This window comes from Nerophis lumbriciformis, linkage group LG02 (genome assembly GCF_033978685.3).
Source record: "Nerophis lumbriciformis linkage group LG02, RoL_Nlum_v2.1, whole genome shotgun sequence".
In the NCBI taxonomy this organism is placed as follows: domain Eukaryota; kingdom Metazoa; phylum Chordata; class Actinopteri; order Syngnathiformes; family Syngnathidae; genus Nerophis; species Nerophis lumbriciformis.
This window is the reverse complement of record NC_084549.2, coordinates 35,844,214-35,861,886: the sequence shown is the minus strand read 5'-3', so window position 1 is coordinate 35,861,886 and position 17,673 is coordinate 35,844,214. Positions and strand designations below refer to the sequence as shown.

Genomic DNA, 17,673 nt, shown 5'->3' with positions numbered 1-17,673 from the left:
GTACCACCTCAGAAAAAACTTTGCTCTCCAAGTACCACTATAATGACCTACATTAGAAAAACAGTGGTGTAGTAGGTCAAAAGGTTAAAAACAAGGCAGAGGTTTCATTTACCAATTACATTTAATACATAGTCAACTGTAACATTACACACAATTTGGACAGTTGGACTGTCTTCGAATATTTATTTAAGTGATTATTTGACATACCACTAGATAGAGTACATGTACCACAGTTTGAGAATTGCTGTTTAGTCTATGCAATGTGACATTGCACACATTGAGCAGCAATACCATACATAGAGGACGAGCCTGGTTTGAAAATAAAATATATCCTTGGGACAAAATTGCATAGTGTATTTGTAGTATTGTAAGACTAAATAAATAAACGATAAATGGGTTATACTTGTATAGCACTTTTCTACCTTCAAGGTTCTCAAAGCGCTTTGACAGTATTTCCACATTCACCTATTCATGGCGGGAGCTGCCATGCAAGGCGCTAACCAGCAGCCATCAGGAGCAAGGGGTGTAGTGTCTTGCCCAAGGACACAACGGACGTAACTAGGACGGTAGAAGGTGGGGATTGAACCCCAGTAACCAGCAACCCTCCGATTGCTGGCACGGCCACTCTACCAACTTCGCCACACCATCCCTAAGACAAATATTTTCATAAATGTATTTTTTACCAGGCCTGATACTGTGCTGCACTTCTTTTAATCCCCATTCACACATGTTTTGGCAATACATGTATGAGTAGGACATAGAGAAGTCTGGTAGTTTTCTTCATGATTAGGAAAACGCTGCCTTGGATTACCGGTACTGAAAGGTGTGGTTGGAATAAAAAGTGTGTTAATCTCCTCGGGAATAAGAGGAAGAATAAATGAAGAAAAATGAGCACCAATGATTGCATCAGGATCGACAGTGTTTGCCATGTGAATAAAATCCTACACCTGCTTTATTTCACAACACTTGAGTGAAAAAACAACTCACGTAAAATACTTTACAATATATTATATAGACTCGTGCTGACACAGAAAGTAATGTAATTTTCGGACTATATAAACCACAACTTTTTTTGTCACGTTTTGAACCCTGACGCTTAATGAATGCTGCACAACAGTAATTTTAGGATTTCTTTGGGACATGATCTTTGTGAATGAACACTTTTCATGTTTTTATATATACACCTGCATCATACAGATGTGTGCAGCCAATATTACATCAGCATCCATTTCACCGGTCACCAGGGAAATTGTTCCCACATTGGGTTGAGTTTTTTCTTGACCAGATGTGGGATCAAAGCCGAGGATGTCATTGTGGTTTGTGAAGCCCTTTGAGGCATTTGGGATTAAGGGCTATATGAATAAACTTTGATTGTTATGTACAACATTTTTTTCCCCAAAAATTAAGTGGGTGTGACTTATATTTAGGTGCGCTCTATAGTTAGGAAATGACAGTACACTCATTTATTTTGGCTGGTTTGCTTTAAGAACTGGCATCTCAAGGATTGTGGATATCGACAAAGTAAAACCTAGCAAATAAAAAAGAAGATTTCTGCACACTTGACAGGTATCATGTCAGAAATCCTCCCAATGTCACAGGCACGTCTTGCGTGTTTGTGGTGCAGTTTATGAAGCACATGGATCCAGTGCACAAGACACCGGCTTTAGTGGACCCTTCTGGCAAATGATGGACGAGGTACACGCCAAATGTCACCTAGAAATGGCGGCAGTAACAAGCAGCATGTTTTATTTGATGACATCTATAACCTTATAAAATGTGTAATCAAATATCAAAAAAGTACAAAAATGCAATGTAGGTTTTTTTTTTTTTTTTAAATGACTAACCTTTCCAGTGCGTTGGCTTGAAAGAGAAATAAGTGGCTCTTTGGTTTTGCTCCCAGTGTTCTGGTCTATTCCAACCATTTGGCAACGAACACATTGACCTCCGACCTTTAAATTCACTACACATGAAGCACATCTAACAACACAACACATGAACAGATTTGATATTAAAGTGTCAGCTCACCGTGAATTGAATGTTGCCAATAATCAAGCCTGACCAATTTTCCTCCTCAAATGCTTCAGCCCCTGCAATGACGAAATTGGCTCGGAACCGACTGATGATGTTTTGTGTGTCGAGCTCGGACTCGTCTTCCCTTAGAAAAGAATGGTAAAGATTGCATGTTATTTTATTGCGCTCTGTAAATTACCCATTGTTATATCAATGTGTCTTTTTGTGCACATTGAGTATTTTCAATAAAACGTCAAAGTGTTCAAACCTGCTGCTCATTACTTTGTGAATGAGCTCCACACTGGCACGATTGATCATGAGATACTGTGCTTCATTCACCAGTGAGAGCGACGATGAGCTGATGGCTGGAAGGGAAATACTTGATATTACCCATCAATTACAGCTGCTGAGTTCCGCTGCAAAATTGTCTGCAGCCTCGGTGTATCTGAAAATTGGAAGCCCTATTTCACGAGATGAAGCAATTACAGCGTACAATTTGTCAATATTGTTCAACCTGCCTACTTCCAATTCATTTGGGAATAATCTAACAAAATGTTCTTTTATGGAACATGTGGTTTACTCAGTAGAATAGAATATAAAGACATTTATAGCTGCCATTAAAAGAAAGTAACCAAAAAAATTTACATTTCTACTGCATGCTCTGGAGCAGGGGTCGGCAACCTTTTGCGTCAAAAGAGCCATTTGGGCCCGTTTCCACCAAATCAAAACCTACTTGCAGCCACCAAACCTATTTGATCCTTATATTAAAATGACTGCTACATACAGTTTCCTTTAACGTGTTGTCACTTTACGTTCCTGTCTTGTTCTTTTTTTCCTCCCTGTATTTTGCATCTTATTTTGTTACTGGTTTTGTTTTCTAGTTTTTCAGTATACTTTCCCTAGGTAACTGCCACGTGACAATTAGTCAAAATCCAATTTTGCTGGATTTTTGTTTTATGATCTGTTGTGTTGTCACCAGTGTTAGGCACATTGCTTTAAATATATATATATATATATATATATATATATATATATATATATATATATATATATATATATATATATATATATATATACACACAGTATATATACATACAGTATATATAAATATATATATATATATATATATATATATATATATATATATATATATATATATATATATAGATATAGTTAATACAGGGATTGAATGTGCTTAAGTGGCTGTATTTCTCCTTGTCAACAAACAGGGTATTGAGGGATAACATGAGTATCAATTCATTGAATGGTTGTAAATTATTCCCTCATCGTAGTTAAAGTTGTGTGTTAGTAACGCCGTTAATATGCAACAACATTATGCCCAGTACTGGTTGTCATACATCTCCTTTTCTTCCATGTTTTTTCCTTTATTAGGTATATCCATGCTAACATACTTTTGCACTATTCTAGCTACAACTTGTTTATGCAGCTGTATTAAGGCAAGCTCTGTCTTCCCCTTCCAAATCATTTTGTGTAGCATGACATACGCCTAAAAAGTCTAACATTGCATAGCAGCAACACGGAAAAGGCTGTAATTGGTTGGCTTTTAGTACTTGTCCTGTGTTGATGCGATTCAATCATGAGGCATACTGCCCACATTTGCAAAAATGTCTTCTTTGTTTGCACTTCAAGTATTGTAACACAGTATCAGTTCCTATGACACTCAATCTCTATTTAGATACCATTGTTTATTAGCAACTACGGAAGCTAACAAGCTAAATCATGACAAGTTAACTGTCACGAGTTCTTACCAGAAACACTGCCCCTAGAATTCAATGGCAGATGGGGTATTTTGAAAGACATGACGGTGCCTCAAGGGACAGCGTGGTGACTACAGTACACAGAAGCATAAACTAGCTGGAGCCACATCACAGGGATAAAAGAGTCGCAGGCGGCTCCATAGCCACAGGTTGCAGATCCCTGCTCCGGAGTCATGTGAAGTACTATGGAAAATAGTAAAATTACAGCACCATTACCTGTATCAAACTTCTTTTTCATGCCTCGAGTGAAATTGGGACTTTGTCTTATCAGACGGCATGGCTGTCCAAGAAAGTCTGAAAGCCACGACGCAGCCCCATCACCACAGTCCACAGTCTCTACTCTAGGGGAAGGTGGAGGATTGTGTTTAGGAGCACCCAGGGGAAATCTACAGAGTTTGATATCATTACTACTTTGTGCAACATCTAATCTAACAGTCCCTGGCAGAATAGTTTCTTTTTATTATTGTGACTCAACAAAAGCATTTAAAATCAGCTTGTATTCTTTGTTTCCTTTCCCATTAAAAAAAGGGTTTCCTTTAAAATGTTGCTGCCTAATATGTCATTTGTATTCAAGGAGTACTGTCTTAGGTGTTGGAAAAGGATGTATCGCTACTAACTAAAAGTGAAAATGTTAACAAATATGAGTTGTGTTTGCCATTCAGAGCTCACCTATCACCACAAACTTTACTCTGACACACCGGAGAGCTTGCGTCCATTCCAGTTCGGATTTCCAGTGGAACTGAAATGGTATCATCCATTCCTGCAGGACCATGAGAAAAAAAATATCACTCAATCTAGAGAACTGATGACTGAATTGCCTAATGCTAGTAATGGGCCATAGGAACTAGATAAATGTTAGCTTACGATAGAGATTTTAACTGTGTATGGGGCAACAATTTCGTCAAAGAGCGGTAATACAACCAGTGACGGAATGGTGTAGTTTGAATAATTGTCCAAAAATATGAAAAACGAAATAAATATTTTTAAAACGTACATAATGTATTTACCGTAAATTATTTCTGTTTTTAAATCTTGCAAAGATGGAGCCACCTGTAAATGCCTTTAGATGTGAGAAGGGGGGCGCAGCAGCACCGACTGCTTGTTGAAAAGAGTAAAACATATTTTCATGTCAGAGGCGCCAAAAGGGACTAGTCGCTTTTTTGAAAAATGGTATCTACATGGTTCTGATTACTTGCAACATTCGCAACAAACTCGCCAAGTTGGCAACAATGATCCCTCCTGCTCCGTCTTATTATCTGGCAGACAAAGTTCTCAAGAATGTGTTTATGAGTACGGCAATTAGGCAGCACCAAAATGTAAAAATTGCGCACACCATTAATGGGCGCATTGTCGATGATCTACTAAGACTGCATGCGCAATTAATAACGCGCAAACGTGGTGCAGAAAGTTCTATTAAAATATGCATTTAGCGTGTATTATACCAGCTGTAACCATGGAGATAGTTCCCTCCACATTTACTTATGCACCAACACGTGGCCTATGTTGTGAAATATGCAGCACACAACTATAATCAGCACCACCTTTTTTTTTTTTATCAATAGTGACATTTTTAATGTAACTAACTTTTTAGCATGCGAAGGTGCGCTCTGAGAGACGCTGGCACTAACTGATGTGCTGGACTGATCCAGACGAAAGAAAACATATCTTTGTAGCAGATACATAGATAATTTTTTGGTTTCTGCTCATTAATTATTCACCAGCTCAAAGATGGAATTGCTGGATAGATATGTCTAATATTTTCTTTTCTGACAAAGCACAGAGGATTCTCTCTTTCCATCACCTGTCATACAACACGGATCACCTCCTGAGCACGGCGCGGCCATTTATGTGTAACTGTGCCATTCTGCATGTACATATGCTAAATATAGAAGCAAAACAGTGGTCACAAAACTGTTTCAGGCTTGATAAATCCCACCGCAAGTGATAAATGATTATATAAGTTTTCTCCTCCCAGTATTGTGGCCGTTTTATTAATTAGCATATATTCTGCATATACATGAAGACAGACACCCTAAATGGATTGCGCTCTCTATTTTGTTAATTGAAGAGATGTAATCCTAGGGGCACAAACTTTGTAGACCATCTTTGAGTGCACTATCAGTTTTGCATGTGTTTTAGTAAACACACCTTCACATCAGGCCATAAATGTAAATGGATTTTAGGCTATGCCGCCAATGCCTACCTGTCGCCTGCAAAAGCAACTCATTTGAAGACAGACTGACTTGTGGGCGAATGAGGCATAGACGTGGTTCTCTTTTCTGACTCAGGCACACCCCATTTCCATTTACCACCATCCAGCCTCTGTCATACAGTAAACCCTGAGGTCCTACTGGCCAGTTGTGGACCTAATGCACAAGACAAAATGTATACTTTATAAAGTTATACATATAGTGGTACCTCAACTTAACAGTGCACCAATTTAAGATTGTTTTGAGATAAGAGCTGTCTCTCGGCTAGTCGTTACGCTTTAAGTTGTAAACAAAAATTTGAGGAACAAGCATCCTCATCATTAGTTGGCGTAGCAAATGTCACAGTGAACCCTGTAAGATTCTCCCAAATTGTTTGGTCTTACTCGCTTGCATTAGTTTATAGCTAGAGATTGACATAACTTTATTTTTAAACTATGTGAAGGACGTAAGTGAGTGTGAAGGACAGTGATGAGGAGAAGAGGATGATAGTCATTGAATTAAATCTATAAATAACCAAAAAACATGACAGAGCGTGTGGCTAACTAACTCATTGAAACAATTACTGCAAAGCGCTGCTAGTCTGCACCATACTGAAGCGCAGCGAGTCTAACATCACCCAAGCCCAAGGCTGCATTAATGCACGGGCTTACATGGGCTGAAGCCCAGGGGCCCTGATTTTGACAGCAGAAGAACACGATTGGTGTTCATAACTGTCAATCACAGACTGCTCCGTCTTGTCTAGTGGTTGTGTACTTTTTCCTGTCACTCGGCTGCCCTGTTTTTACCTACTGCTCCGAGCAGCGTACTATTACCACCACCAGGTGTGAATGAATGATGGGTTCCCACTTCTCTGTAAGCGCTTTGAGTATCTAATAATAGAAAAGCGTGATATAAAATCTAATCCATTATTACTACTATTGCTACTGCGCTAAAACACAGGCAGTCTCCCGGCTCGCCAGCAATTTACTTGAAACTGACAGGCTTCCATTACACTCACACAGACGTGCATGCACCCATCGCTAATGTATTCATGAAGTCGGCCTTGCCCTTAAAATAATATCAAAACGGCAGACATTTATGCATGAACATATGGAAAAGCTGCTGATGGTGTTTGACAAGAGAAGCAGCTAAAAGGACATACCATAGAAGTCCACTCTCCAAAGTAAATGCTGTACATTATTGTTACAATACTTCAGGAAGATACTGTAGTCAGTAGTGCATTATATTGTATTAATTGTATACAATATTTCTTATCTAAAATTAGTTTTTCTTTTTAAAATACATGTTAGGTGTTAAAAGTGTGCTATATTGGGGGTGGGGGGGCAATCACCAAACAGATTGATTTCAATGGGAAATATGTATTTGAGATACAAGTGTTTTGAGTTAAGAACTACGTCACAGAACCAATTAAGCTAATACGTTGAGGTACAACTGTACTGTCGATATAGCCAAAAGGATATGACAACATAATGCTCAAACCTCAAATGCGCCACAGGATTTGATGGGATATACGTAGATGTTGGTCAATGTATAAGCTCCGTGATGGCTGCCTGGACATACAAGTTTAAATCCCCTTCGTGAAGATTCTGTAATTTGCTCCTTTTCTTGGTCTTTCCGTGTTACTTCAGTGATATTGACTGTAGTCTCTTCCTTTGGTGCTTTTGCAGCTTTAAGGCTTTCTAGTCTGGCTTGGTCTACTGTCACTGGTTTCTCCACAAAGCACTCAGCAACAAAGCTCAGGAACTTTTGACAGTCGTCAAAGGTTGACATGTAGCCAAAGGACACGCGGACAGATCCGGTTGGCTGCCCATCCACCAAGTCAAGGCTGTCTCCGCAGACGTGGCCAGCCTGGGAATGAAAATTACAACATTTTATTAAATGAGCATTTGTTGTATTTCTCCTTGATCGCTTACTTGTAAGTTTCTCTTCATTTGCTGATTTGTAATGCCAAGGAAGCTCTGACAAGCTCCGGTGTTGCAGAAGCAACCAGTACGTACATGGATGTTGTACAAACTTGCCATTCTGTCCACCTGTAATAGAATATTATGGTAGTCTTAAGCACTGTCAATGCATATACTATACATTTAGGGCTTATTTGACTAAAGGGTTTTGTGTACTTAAACACATGCAGGCAAAGCTTTTCTACTAAGCGTATTGTATGTCTTAAATGAGCAAAATAGGTAGTGCAATCAATTTAGCATGTCTGTTTCATGTATATGGAGTATATATGCTGATTATAAGAATGCCCACAATACTGGGAGAAGATGTAAGTATAATCGTTAGCGCTCAAAATTGAATTTATCAATACTGAAACTGTTCTGCGGTCACTGTTTTGCATCTATAGTTAGCACGTCTGGAAAGTACGTGCAAACTGGCATAGTTATGCAAAAATGGCTGTGAGAAAGGATGAGGCCGCAAATATTTCAGACAGAATAGTTTGTCTGTCTGTGTGTCAACATATTTGGACCATCAGAAATAAATGCTTTAGATTATTGTCTATTCAGCAATACAAATGTATAATTGTATAGATGCTAGATGACTTAATGGGCTGATTGAAACAAATTTAACTGATTTGTTTTGGTGTATGCTTGTTTTTTATCATCAATGTATCCCCTATATGAAATATCTTATGTGCATATTTTTGCGTCTGGATCACAACACCAGCACCTTCCAAAGCGCACCCTAAAAAATAAGTTCTGTTGTCTCGATTGCACTTCTATATTGCCTAGAAAAGGTGGTCCATACTATATTTGTGTGCTGCATATTCCACAAGATATCAAAACAGCACAGGTTGGACGGTTGGAGCATAGGATGTCGTGCATGCGGAGGTAAATGACTGTGTCCATGGACACAGCTGGTATAGTACATGCAAAATCCTAATCATCAATCCTCTAAACCACTTTTGCACTTGTTATCAACTATACACATAGTCTTAGCAGATCACTTACAACACGCACAACATTGTATTGTTTCCACATGCTGTTTAGCACGTGTTATTGATATTTTAGTAGTATAAGTCATTTATTTGATTAGGCAGAAACAAATTTGCATGCACCTGAGAATATCCAATTATTTTTCCATGACAGTCCATTAGGTTGAAGTTTAAGATTGCGCCTTGTGTGCTTGGACTCTCAAACTGGCCATGAGTGTACATCTGGGCCACTGGTCGCCTGTTGCCATGGCAAAGACTTGACAGAAGCAAGTAAGTGTAGCGTGCCAAGCCAAATGTGTGCTGCTGTATGTTCAGCATGCACCCTGAAAGAAAGAAAAGGAACATTGCACTGTTGTTGAATTGTCACTTCTTTGTTATAAAAGTGGTTAATATACCAGTGATTCTGTAAAGAGTTTCAAAGCTGTGGTTGAGAGCAATGATGTCCAAAAAGGAGACTGTGCCATCTTCAAATCTTGCCCAGAAGAAAAAACACATTAAATTACAGTCATAATGGAATGCCCAACACGTTTTTAAGCGACTCTTACCTGTCAGGAATGTTTGCAGCCTGCACGTAATAATCTTCTCCAGAAAGGTAAGCTGCTGCTGTGCCTCCCCCAAAATAAGTCTTTTTTAGCATGCTTGCTGCGTGGTTGCGGACAAGAAGGGCCCCCAGACCTGTAGGGAAGCCAAATATCTTGTAGAAGGAAATGGGAATGAAATCGGCAGGGCAGTCTTGTAGGTTTAGCGGGGAACAGCTGACAAGCGAGGCAGCATCCAGCAACACAAACCATTGGCCTGGATGGTCACATGCTGGGTAAAGACGCTTGGCCTGGATGCCTTTTACATGGCTAAGGGGATATTTCCTCCCAGAGAAGTTGCTCTGCGCTGGGTAGCAGAAGAGATGTGGCGTCTGACAAACCGTATTTTCACCTTGAGTCTCATCTTTTGACCTATTTAGCACCTCTTGGGGGTAGACCGGGAGAATAACCACTCCCCAGTCAGATGTTAGTCCTCTTATGCCAACAACAGATGTGTGGTTGTCAGTAAGGTAGCAGAAGTGACTTCCTGCCTCGCCCTCTGTCTGCGGCCTCCAGGGGAAGCCCTCTGCCACTAATTTGAGAGCGGCTGTACAGCCCGAAGTAAAAATCACAGAGTACTCCTCCGGGGTGGTGTTGAAATGCTGCAATATCCTGAAAGAAAATGATCATTTAAAAAAAAAACTCATTTCATGCAATGTTGCTTTAAACGAGGGCACATGGGCCCATTCGGAATGTTTCTGAGGGCATGATTAGCGCTCACCTGTACCTGACCCTTTCCACGGTGTCATGTGTTAACCTGCTGCTGAGGTTGTGGCTGTGAGGGTTTCCTATTTAGGATGATAACACAATACTTCAAATTGTAATGCAATACAATAACATTCCCAACCTTTCTCTTAGGTTTTCTCCAGCACTTATTCCAAAAAATATTTGTTTATTTTCAGTACATCCCTAAAAACTATCTTCTTTGTGTCATCTTAGTTTAATGCACAATTCAGTTTACTTTACATGAGGGCATTTAAACAATTACATTTAAAAATCTAATCAAACACAGGACAGCTGTAGGTTGTTAATCATGATTAAATATAATGTATTTTTTAACCAGGTTTTATTCTGCATGAGCTAAGAGACTCAAGAAAGAAATGATTATAAATGCACTTTGGGCCCTATTCTCCTATGTGCTTCAGTGAAAAAAGGTGCACAACTGTGCAGATTTTGGTTGGGCAGCATTATCCTACTCGACTTAAGTCTGTTACTGCTCGCTTGCATCCAAGATGTGCACTTTTTTTACAGCTACCTTTAAATATGGGCGTTGCCAGTCAAATCTGGCCTTTTGCTTATTCTCCCATGAATTTAAGTACTTTTGTTCTTACGCGCTTCTGAGGCTGTAATGAATCTAGGGGGAGGGCACGCCCCACCGGCAGGAGGCCACGGGGAAGACCCAGGAAACGTTGGGAAGACTATGTCTCCCGGCTGGCCTGGGGACACCTCGGGATTCCCAGGGAGGAGCTAGACGAAGTGGCTGGGGAGAGGGAAGTCTGGGGTTCTCTGCTTAGGCTGCTGCCCCCGCGACCCAACCTCAGATAAGCGGAAGAAAATGGATGGATCTCTAATTTTTTTTTTTTTTTTACACTTCTTTTGTTTTTCTCGGCACTCAGCATCAAGGGTTGGAATTGGGAGTTAAATCACCAAAATGATTCCCGAGAGCGGCCACCGCTGCTGCTCACTGCTCCCCTCACCTCCCAGAGGCCGGAACAAGGGGATGGGTCAAATGCAGAGGGTAATTTCACCACACCTAGTATGTGTGTGACGATCAATCCTTTCTTCTCCAATTAGGAAATGCTACATTTTTGTACCAAATTATTAAAGACCATGGTTTATTCCGCATTTAAACGTTAACTTTGACATCCCTGGCACCCGCATTTCTATAACATAAAAAAAACTGCCAAAATACCCAAGCAAAACATAAAATTGTCAGAAATATTGCCCTGGAGATAAAATGACAACATGCATTCTCATGTTTTTAATCCGTGTGTAGTTGCTCACACAGCAGGGGGATGGATACATAATTTCCCAAGATAATTTAACTGATTAAGGTTTTTATAATTCTGTCATATTTTTCATAACTGCTCCGTGTTTTCCAGCACCTGTAAATGTTGTGGTTCACCTACCATAGACGTTCCTTGAAATGTCCAGGCAGTAATCCGTGACCAGAGATTGTGGGTAGAGAGTACTTGCTGCATGATCCAGATATACAGTACCTGTATGTGTACACATGTGTACAGTTCAGTTCAGTTTCAGTTTATTTCGAACATGCATACGGTACAATGTAATGCATCACACAATTCCAGTTGTTTAATTACAGCACATCCGAAAAGGAGTATGAAGAAGCAGAGTTTATTCAAATACCCCTTTTCATACCATAGCAATTTTATCCAATGTCCTTGTTCTCTGTAACAGAACTGTGAACAAATAAATAATAAATATACCATAGTAAGCATACAAATATTTTTCCATTTTCTACCGCTTATTCCTTTTGGGGTCGCGGGGGGCGCTGGAGCCTATCTCAGCTACAATCGGGCGGAAGGCGGGGTACACCCTGGACAAGTCGCCACCTCATCGCAGGGCCAACACAGATAGACAGACAACATTCACACTCACATCCACACACTAGGGCCAATTTAGTGTAGCCAATCACCTTATCCCCAGGTGCATGTCTTTGGAGGTGGGAGGAAGCCGGAGTACCCGGAGGGAACCCACGCAGTCACGGGGAGAACATGCAAACTCCACACAGAAAGATCCCGAGCCCGGGATTGAACCCAAATATATACATACAAATATTAAATACATAAATAATATTTGTCTCAATAAAAAAATAAAATTAAAAAAAAGGGTTCGTGATATTCATCATAATTACTGTTTTGTGTACTTTGTGAACATTTGTAGTTTGAACAGTCTCTTAAAGTGAATCATGTCGGTGCTTTGTTTATTTCTTTGGTAAATCCATTCCATAATTTAATTACACATACGGATATGCTAAAGGTTTTAAGTGTTGTACGAGCATACAAATGTTTTAAATTAGATTTTCCTCTAAGGTTATATATTTTGTTGAGAAGAATTGTTGCAGGTTATAGTTTGCTTTATACATACTTTTAGCTGTTTGCAAATGCACCAAATCGTTGAATTTCAATAATTGTGATTTAATAAATAAAGGGTTTGTACAGGTTCGGTCCAGTAAAGTCCTGCCACGTCGACACTTACTACAAAACGAAACAACAATACACAATGGCACACAAAAAAAGAGTTACCTTTAAGTCGAGCGAACTCCCGTTCAAGCAAGTCCTCCAAGTTTTCTCCATAGCCGTAATGACTCCACACCTCCGTGAAAGTTTCGAAAGAGTTAATTTTGGTGAAGTCCATCGAGCCTTTTTGGAGATATTTGTTCTTCAAATCTTGTCGTTCTTTAGCAAACATTTGACCGTCCGCTAAATGACAATTATTGACGTTTTCCACAGTCAAAGTTCGCTGACCATATCTTCCGCTTCCTCCTTCAGCGACATTTAAAGTTACAGTTTACTACACCAAAGTCGTGTCTTTGAGTTCAAACACGTTAAAGTGTATTTTTACATGGCAGTGACAGCAGGCTACGCCCTAAAGACAGCCAAAGGCAGCACATGCCTAAACATTGATAAGCAAGGCCAAGTAAACTACAGGCAATCGAAATGGGAGGGTTAATCCAAATATCGATAGTGTCGATACCAGGCGTCGTAACGTACTAGTATTGTGTCAATCATCATATGGTATCGCTCCAGTCGGAGTCGGGGAGGATTTTTTTTTTTTACACCATTCAAAGTGATATTTTGAAATTGTAAAGTACAGTGTCAACAGTATACGGTGTCAAAGTTTGTAGTCATGTGACAGAGGTCTTGCTACACAGGCCATGTAATCTGCTGTATGTGCTTAGCTCCCTTTCCATGAACACTTTAAACCAGTGTCCAAACCTTTTGACTGGGGGCCCACATTGGGCTTAAAAAAAGCACACTGCATGCAAGCTCATCACAGGGCCAACACAGATAGACGGACAACATTCACACTCACATTCACACACTAGGGCCAATTTAGTGTTGCCAATCAACCTATCCCCAGATGCATGTCTTTGGAGGTGGGAGGGAACCCACAGAGTCACGGGGAGAACATGCAAACTATATATATATATATATATATATATATATATATATATATATATATATATATATATATATATATCCATTTTCTACCGCTTGTCCCTTTTGGGGTCGCGGGGGGGTGCTGGAGCCTATCTCAGCTGCATTCGGGCGGAAGGCGGGGTACACCCTGGTATGGGTCGAATGTGGGGGGAAGTCTGGAGACAACGTATTCCTTTACCAGCCTCTCGAAGCACTTCATTATGATGGGGGTTACCTACTCAGTGGTTAGAGTGTCCGCCCTGAGATCGGTAGGTTAGTTCAAACCCCGGCCGAGTCATACCAAAGACTATAAAAATGGGACCCATTACCTCCCTGCTTGGCACACAGCATCAAGGGTTGGAATTGGGGGTTAAATCACCAAAAATGATTCCCGGGCGTGGCCACCGCTGCTGCTCACTGCTCCCCTCACCTCCCAAGGGGTGATCAAGGGTGATGGGTCAAATGCAGAGAATAATTTCGACACACCTAGTGTGTGTGTGACAATCATTGGCTATATATATATACAGAGCCGGCCCAAGGCATAAGCGTACTAAGAGCTTGTTTAGGGCCCCACGGCCACCAGGGGGCCCCCAAAAGCAATTAACAAAAAAAATGTCATTTTTATTTTTTGCATGTACGAGTCTGACTGATGATTTCTAAATGATCAAATATATATTATTGTACAAAAACACAATTTTAGGTCAACATTTTTGCACATTGCTGTTTCAGGTTTTTGTTACCAAAAATAATAAAGTGAATCAGAATCAGCTTTATTGTCCAGTTATGTTTAACACACATGGAATTTAACTTCAGTAGACTGCGCTCTCTTTGTACAAAGTAAACATTAAATATGAACAATTAACTAAAAATATAAACTAGTAATTAAAGACTAATATGTACAAGACTGATGAGACAAGATGACACTTTTACTGTAAATACAAAGCTTTATCACTTGGACTGTTCAACCCCAGTCCACTCTTGTAGCTGAATGTTTTCTACATTTTAAGATTAGGAACCATATGTGGCACTCTGGACATCATTCGTTCATTCATTGGTATTATTTATGTTCTTAACTGGGCCACCCCCATATCTTTATAAATGACATGTCATTTGTAAAGACATGCCAGGCTGACAATAGGATAATGTAAACAACACTGCCAGAGCCGCAATGAGTTTATATATTATTGGCAGAAATAGAGGGCCCCAAAATCAAATTTTGCTTAGGGCCCCATGGAGGCTTGGGCCGGCACTGTATATATATATATATATATATATATATATATATATATATATATATATATATATATATATATATATATATATATATATATATATGTATATATACTGTATATATATATATATATATATATATATATATATATATATATATATATATATATATATATATATATATATGTATATATATATATATATATATATACATACACAGTATATATATATATATATACAGTATATATATATATATATATATATATATATATATATATATATATATATACATACAGTATATATACATATATATATATATACACAGTATATATATATATATATATATATATATATATATATATACAGTATATATATATATATATATATACAGTATATATATATATATATATATATATATATATATATATATATATATATATATATATATATATATATATATATATATATATATATAAATGATAAATGGGTTATACTTGTATAGCGCTTTTCTACCTTCAAGGTACTCAAAGCGCTTTGACAGTATTTCCACATTCACCCATTCACACACACATTCACACACTGATGGCGGGAGCTGCCATGCAAGGCGCTAACCACCAGCCATCAGGAGCAAGGGGTGAAGTGTCTTGCCCAAGGACACAACGGACGTGACTAGGATGGTAGAAGGTGAGGATTGAACCCCAGTAACCAGCAACCCTCCGATTACTGGCACGGCCACTCTACCAACTTCGCCACGCCTATATCTATATATATATATATATATATATATATATATATATATATATATATATATATATATATATATATATATATATATATATATATATATATATATATATTAATGTGTGTGTGTGTGTGTGTGTGTGTGTAAGGGGGTCAAATATGTCTTGTAAATAATGTATTTTATAATGTTTTATTATTGTTATAATTACACAAAATGTGTAAGTTACATGTAAATACCTGAAGGTTGTTCGATGTTTTGTCAATGTACAACCATTGTCTCGTTCTCCCTCCTACTTTAATAATTGCTGTGACACCTGTCTCTATACCCCTGTGTTAAATTCACACATTTTGTTTTTGTTTTTGGCGGTGACTTCCTCATCTGGCAAGGAAAAGCATCTGATTCACAGTCCTACATAACTGACCCTCACCCCTTTTTTATTGTACGCCATTAAAGAGCTGCGATTGCTTAATCCGAACTTGTCTCACCCATCGACAAGATGAAATTAAACATGATTGGATTTTGTTTCTGTCAACATTTTCATCTCGTTTTTTATATGTTAACTAACATGTCACTTTATTGTTATTTATTTTATATATATATTATATATATTGTTTATATATATATATATGCACCTTATTGCTTTTTTATCCTGCACTACCGTGAGTTTATGTAACGAAATGTCGTTCTTATCTGTGCTGTAAAGTTCAAATTTGAATGACAATAAAAAGGAAGTCTAAGTCTAAGTCTAAGTCTTGTGTTATCTATTGTCTTAGTCAACGTGTCTGTGTTTTGTTTTGTGCTGGAGCCTATCCCAGCTGCATTCGGGCGGAAAGCAGGGTACACAAGTCACCACCTAAGGGCAGGGCCAACACAGACAGACAAACAGCCATTCACGCTCACATTCACACACAAGGGTCAATTTAGTGTTGCCAATCAGCCTGCAATCAAATGCATGTCTTTGGAAGTGGGAGGAAGCCAGAGTGACCGGAGAGAACCCACGCAGTCACGGGGAGAACATGCAAATTCCACACAGCAAGATCCAGACCCCGGGAATCAAACCCAGGACCTTCTCGCTGTGAGGCACAAACGCTAACCACTGCCCACTGTGCTGCCATGTATAAAAGTCATTTGACATAAATAAAAAATGTTCTAGATATGTCACATCCCCCATCACCTTGAAAGGGACAAGCGGTAGAAAATGGATGGATGGATGGATGGATATGTCAAACCCTTAAAAAGTCAAAAACTAAATTAAAGTTTGTACATGTGTTTTAAAAAGCTGTTTTTAATTGAATTCATGCAATAATTGTTTTTTTATTGCATATATTCAGACCAAGTCTGTGTGAATGGGGCGACAACATTGGTTTTAAGGCTTGGGGCCCTTCAGGTGTCTTGTGTAAAGGGGCCCAGAATTTGGTGCTATGCCTCTCCTGATGAGTGTCGATGTTATATATTTCTTTGAGTCAGCATTTATTTAGGGTGGTACTGTAGTTTCGAACTTGTTACACCAACAAGTTTAAAGTAATCCCTGCAGTAATCTCATTACATGTAATCCCAGCCTTTACAAAACCATCATCACAGGAGGTGGTGATGGGGGTGGGTGGATTAGTCGCATAAAGCGACGTGGAATTGAAATGTCTTCTCACCTCAAAGGATACAATAAAAATATACTTTTTATACAATCATAGGACGAACTTTAATCGACCTTATGTCTTTAACTGTTACTTAACATGGAAAAACACCCATGATAATATTTTTCGTCTCATGACAGACTTGAACTGTTTAATTCACAGAAGCACTGCTGGGACGTCCAACTGAGCAATGACTGCTCAGATGTCTAAAAGACGGCCATGAGGCGCACAGCAGCCATCATTGTTTCCGTGCAACACAGTGAATAGTAATTAAATATGCCACTTATGCTTCACTGATTCACTTCCCTCACAATTTTTCAAGCTCCAGCTGAATACATTTTTCTGTGCAGAAGGGCTGTATTGTATCCACTATGGCCTCATTTCCAGGGTTAGAGGGGC

At 38.9% G+C, this 17,673-nt stretch overlaps 1 protein-coding gene across 4 annotated transcripts; it reads right to left on the bottom strand.

Moving 5' to 3' along the window:
- Positions 1-102: 102 nt before the first annotated feature.
- mocos (molybdenum cofactor sulfurase) lies at positions 103-13,178 on the bottom strand. 4 transcript variants are annotated; one of them, XM_061961739.2, is made up of 15 exons: positions 12,775-13,178; positions 11,638-11,727; positions 10,230-10,296; positions 9,476-10,120; positions 9,326-9,402; positions 9,054-9,253; positions 7,912-8,028; positions 7,478-7,846; positions 5,992-6,154; positions 4,458-4,548; positions 4,005-4,129; positions 2,279-2,375; positions 2,026-2,155; positions 1,845-1,949; positions 103-1,713 (listed from the first exon to the last, which is right to left on the bottom strand). In XM_061961739.2, exons 1-15 carry the CDS (start codon positions 12,938-12,940, stop codon positions 1,570-1,572), a joined length of 2,586 nt encoding a protein of 861 aa, XP_061817723.2. In that variant the 5' UTR covers positions 12,941-13,178; the 3' UTR covers positions 103-1,569. The 4 variants fall into 4 exon arrangements, with proteins under 4 accessions (XP_061817723.2, XP_061817731.2, XP_061817739.2 ...); XM_061961747.2 differs by lacking the exon at positions 103-1,713 and having other exon boundaries at positions 1,843-1,960; XM_061961755.2 differs by lacking the exon at positions 103-1,713 and having other exon boundaries at positions 1,879-1,977; positions 2,060-2,155.
- Positions 13,179-17,673: the final 4,495 nt, after the last annotated feature.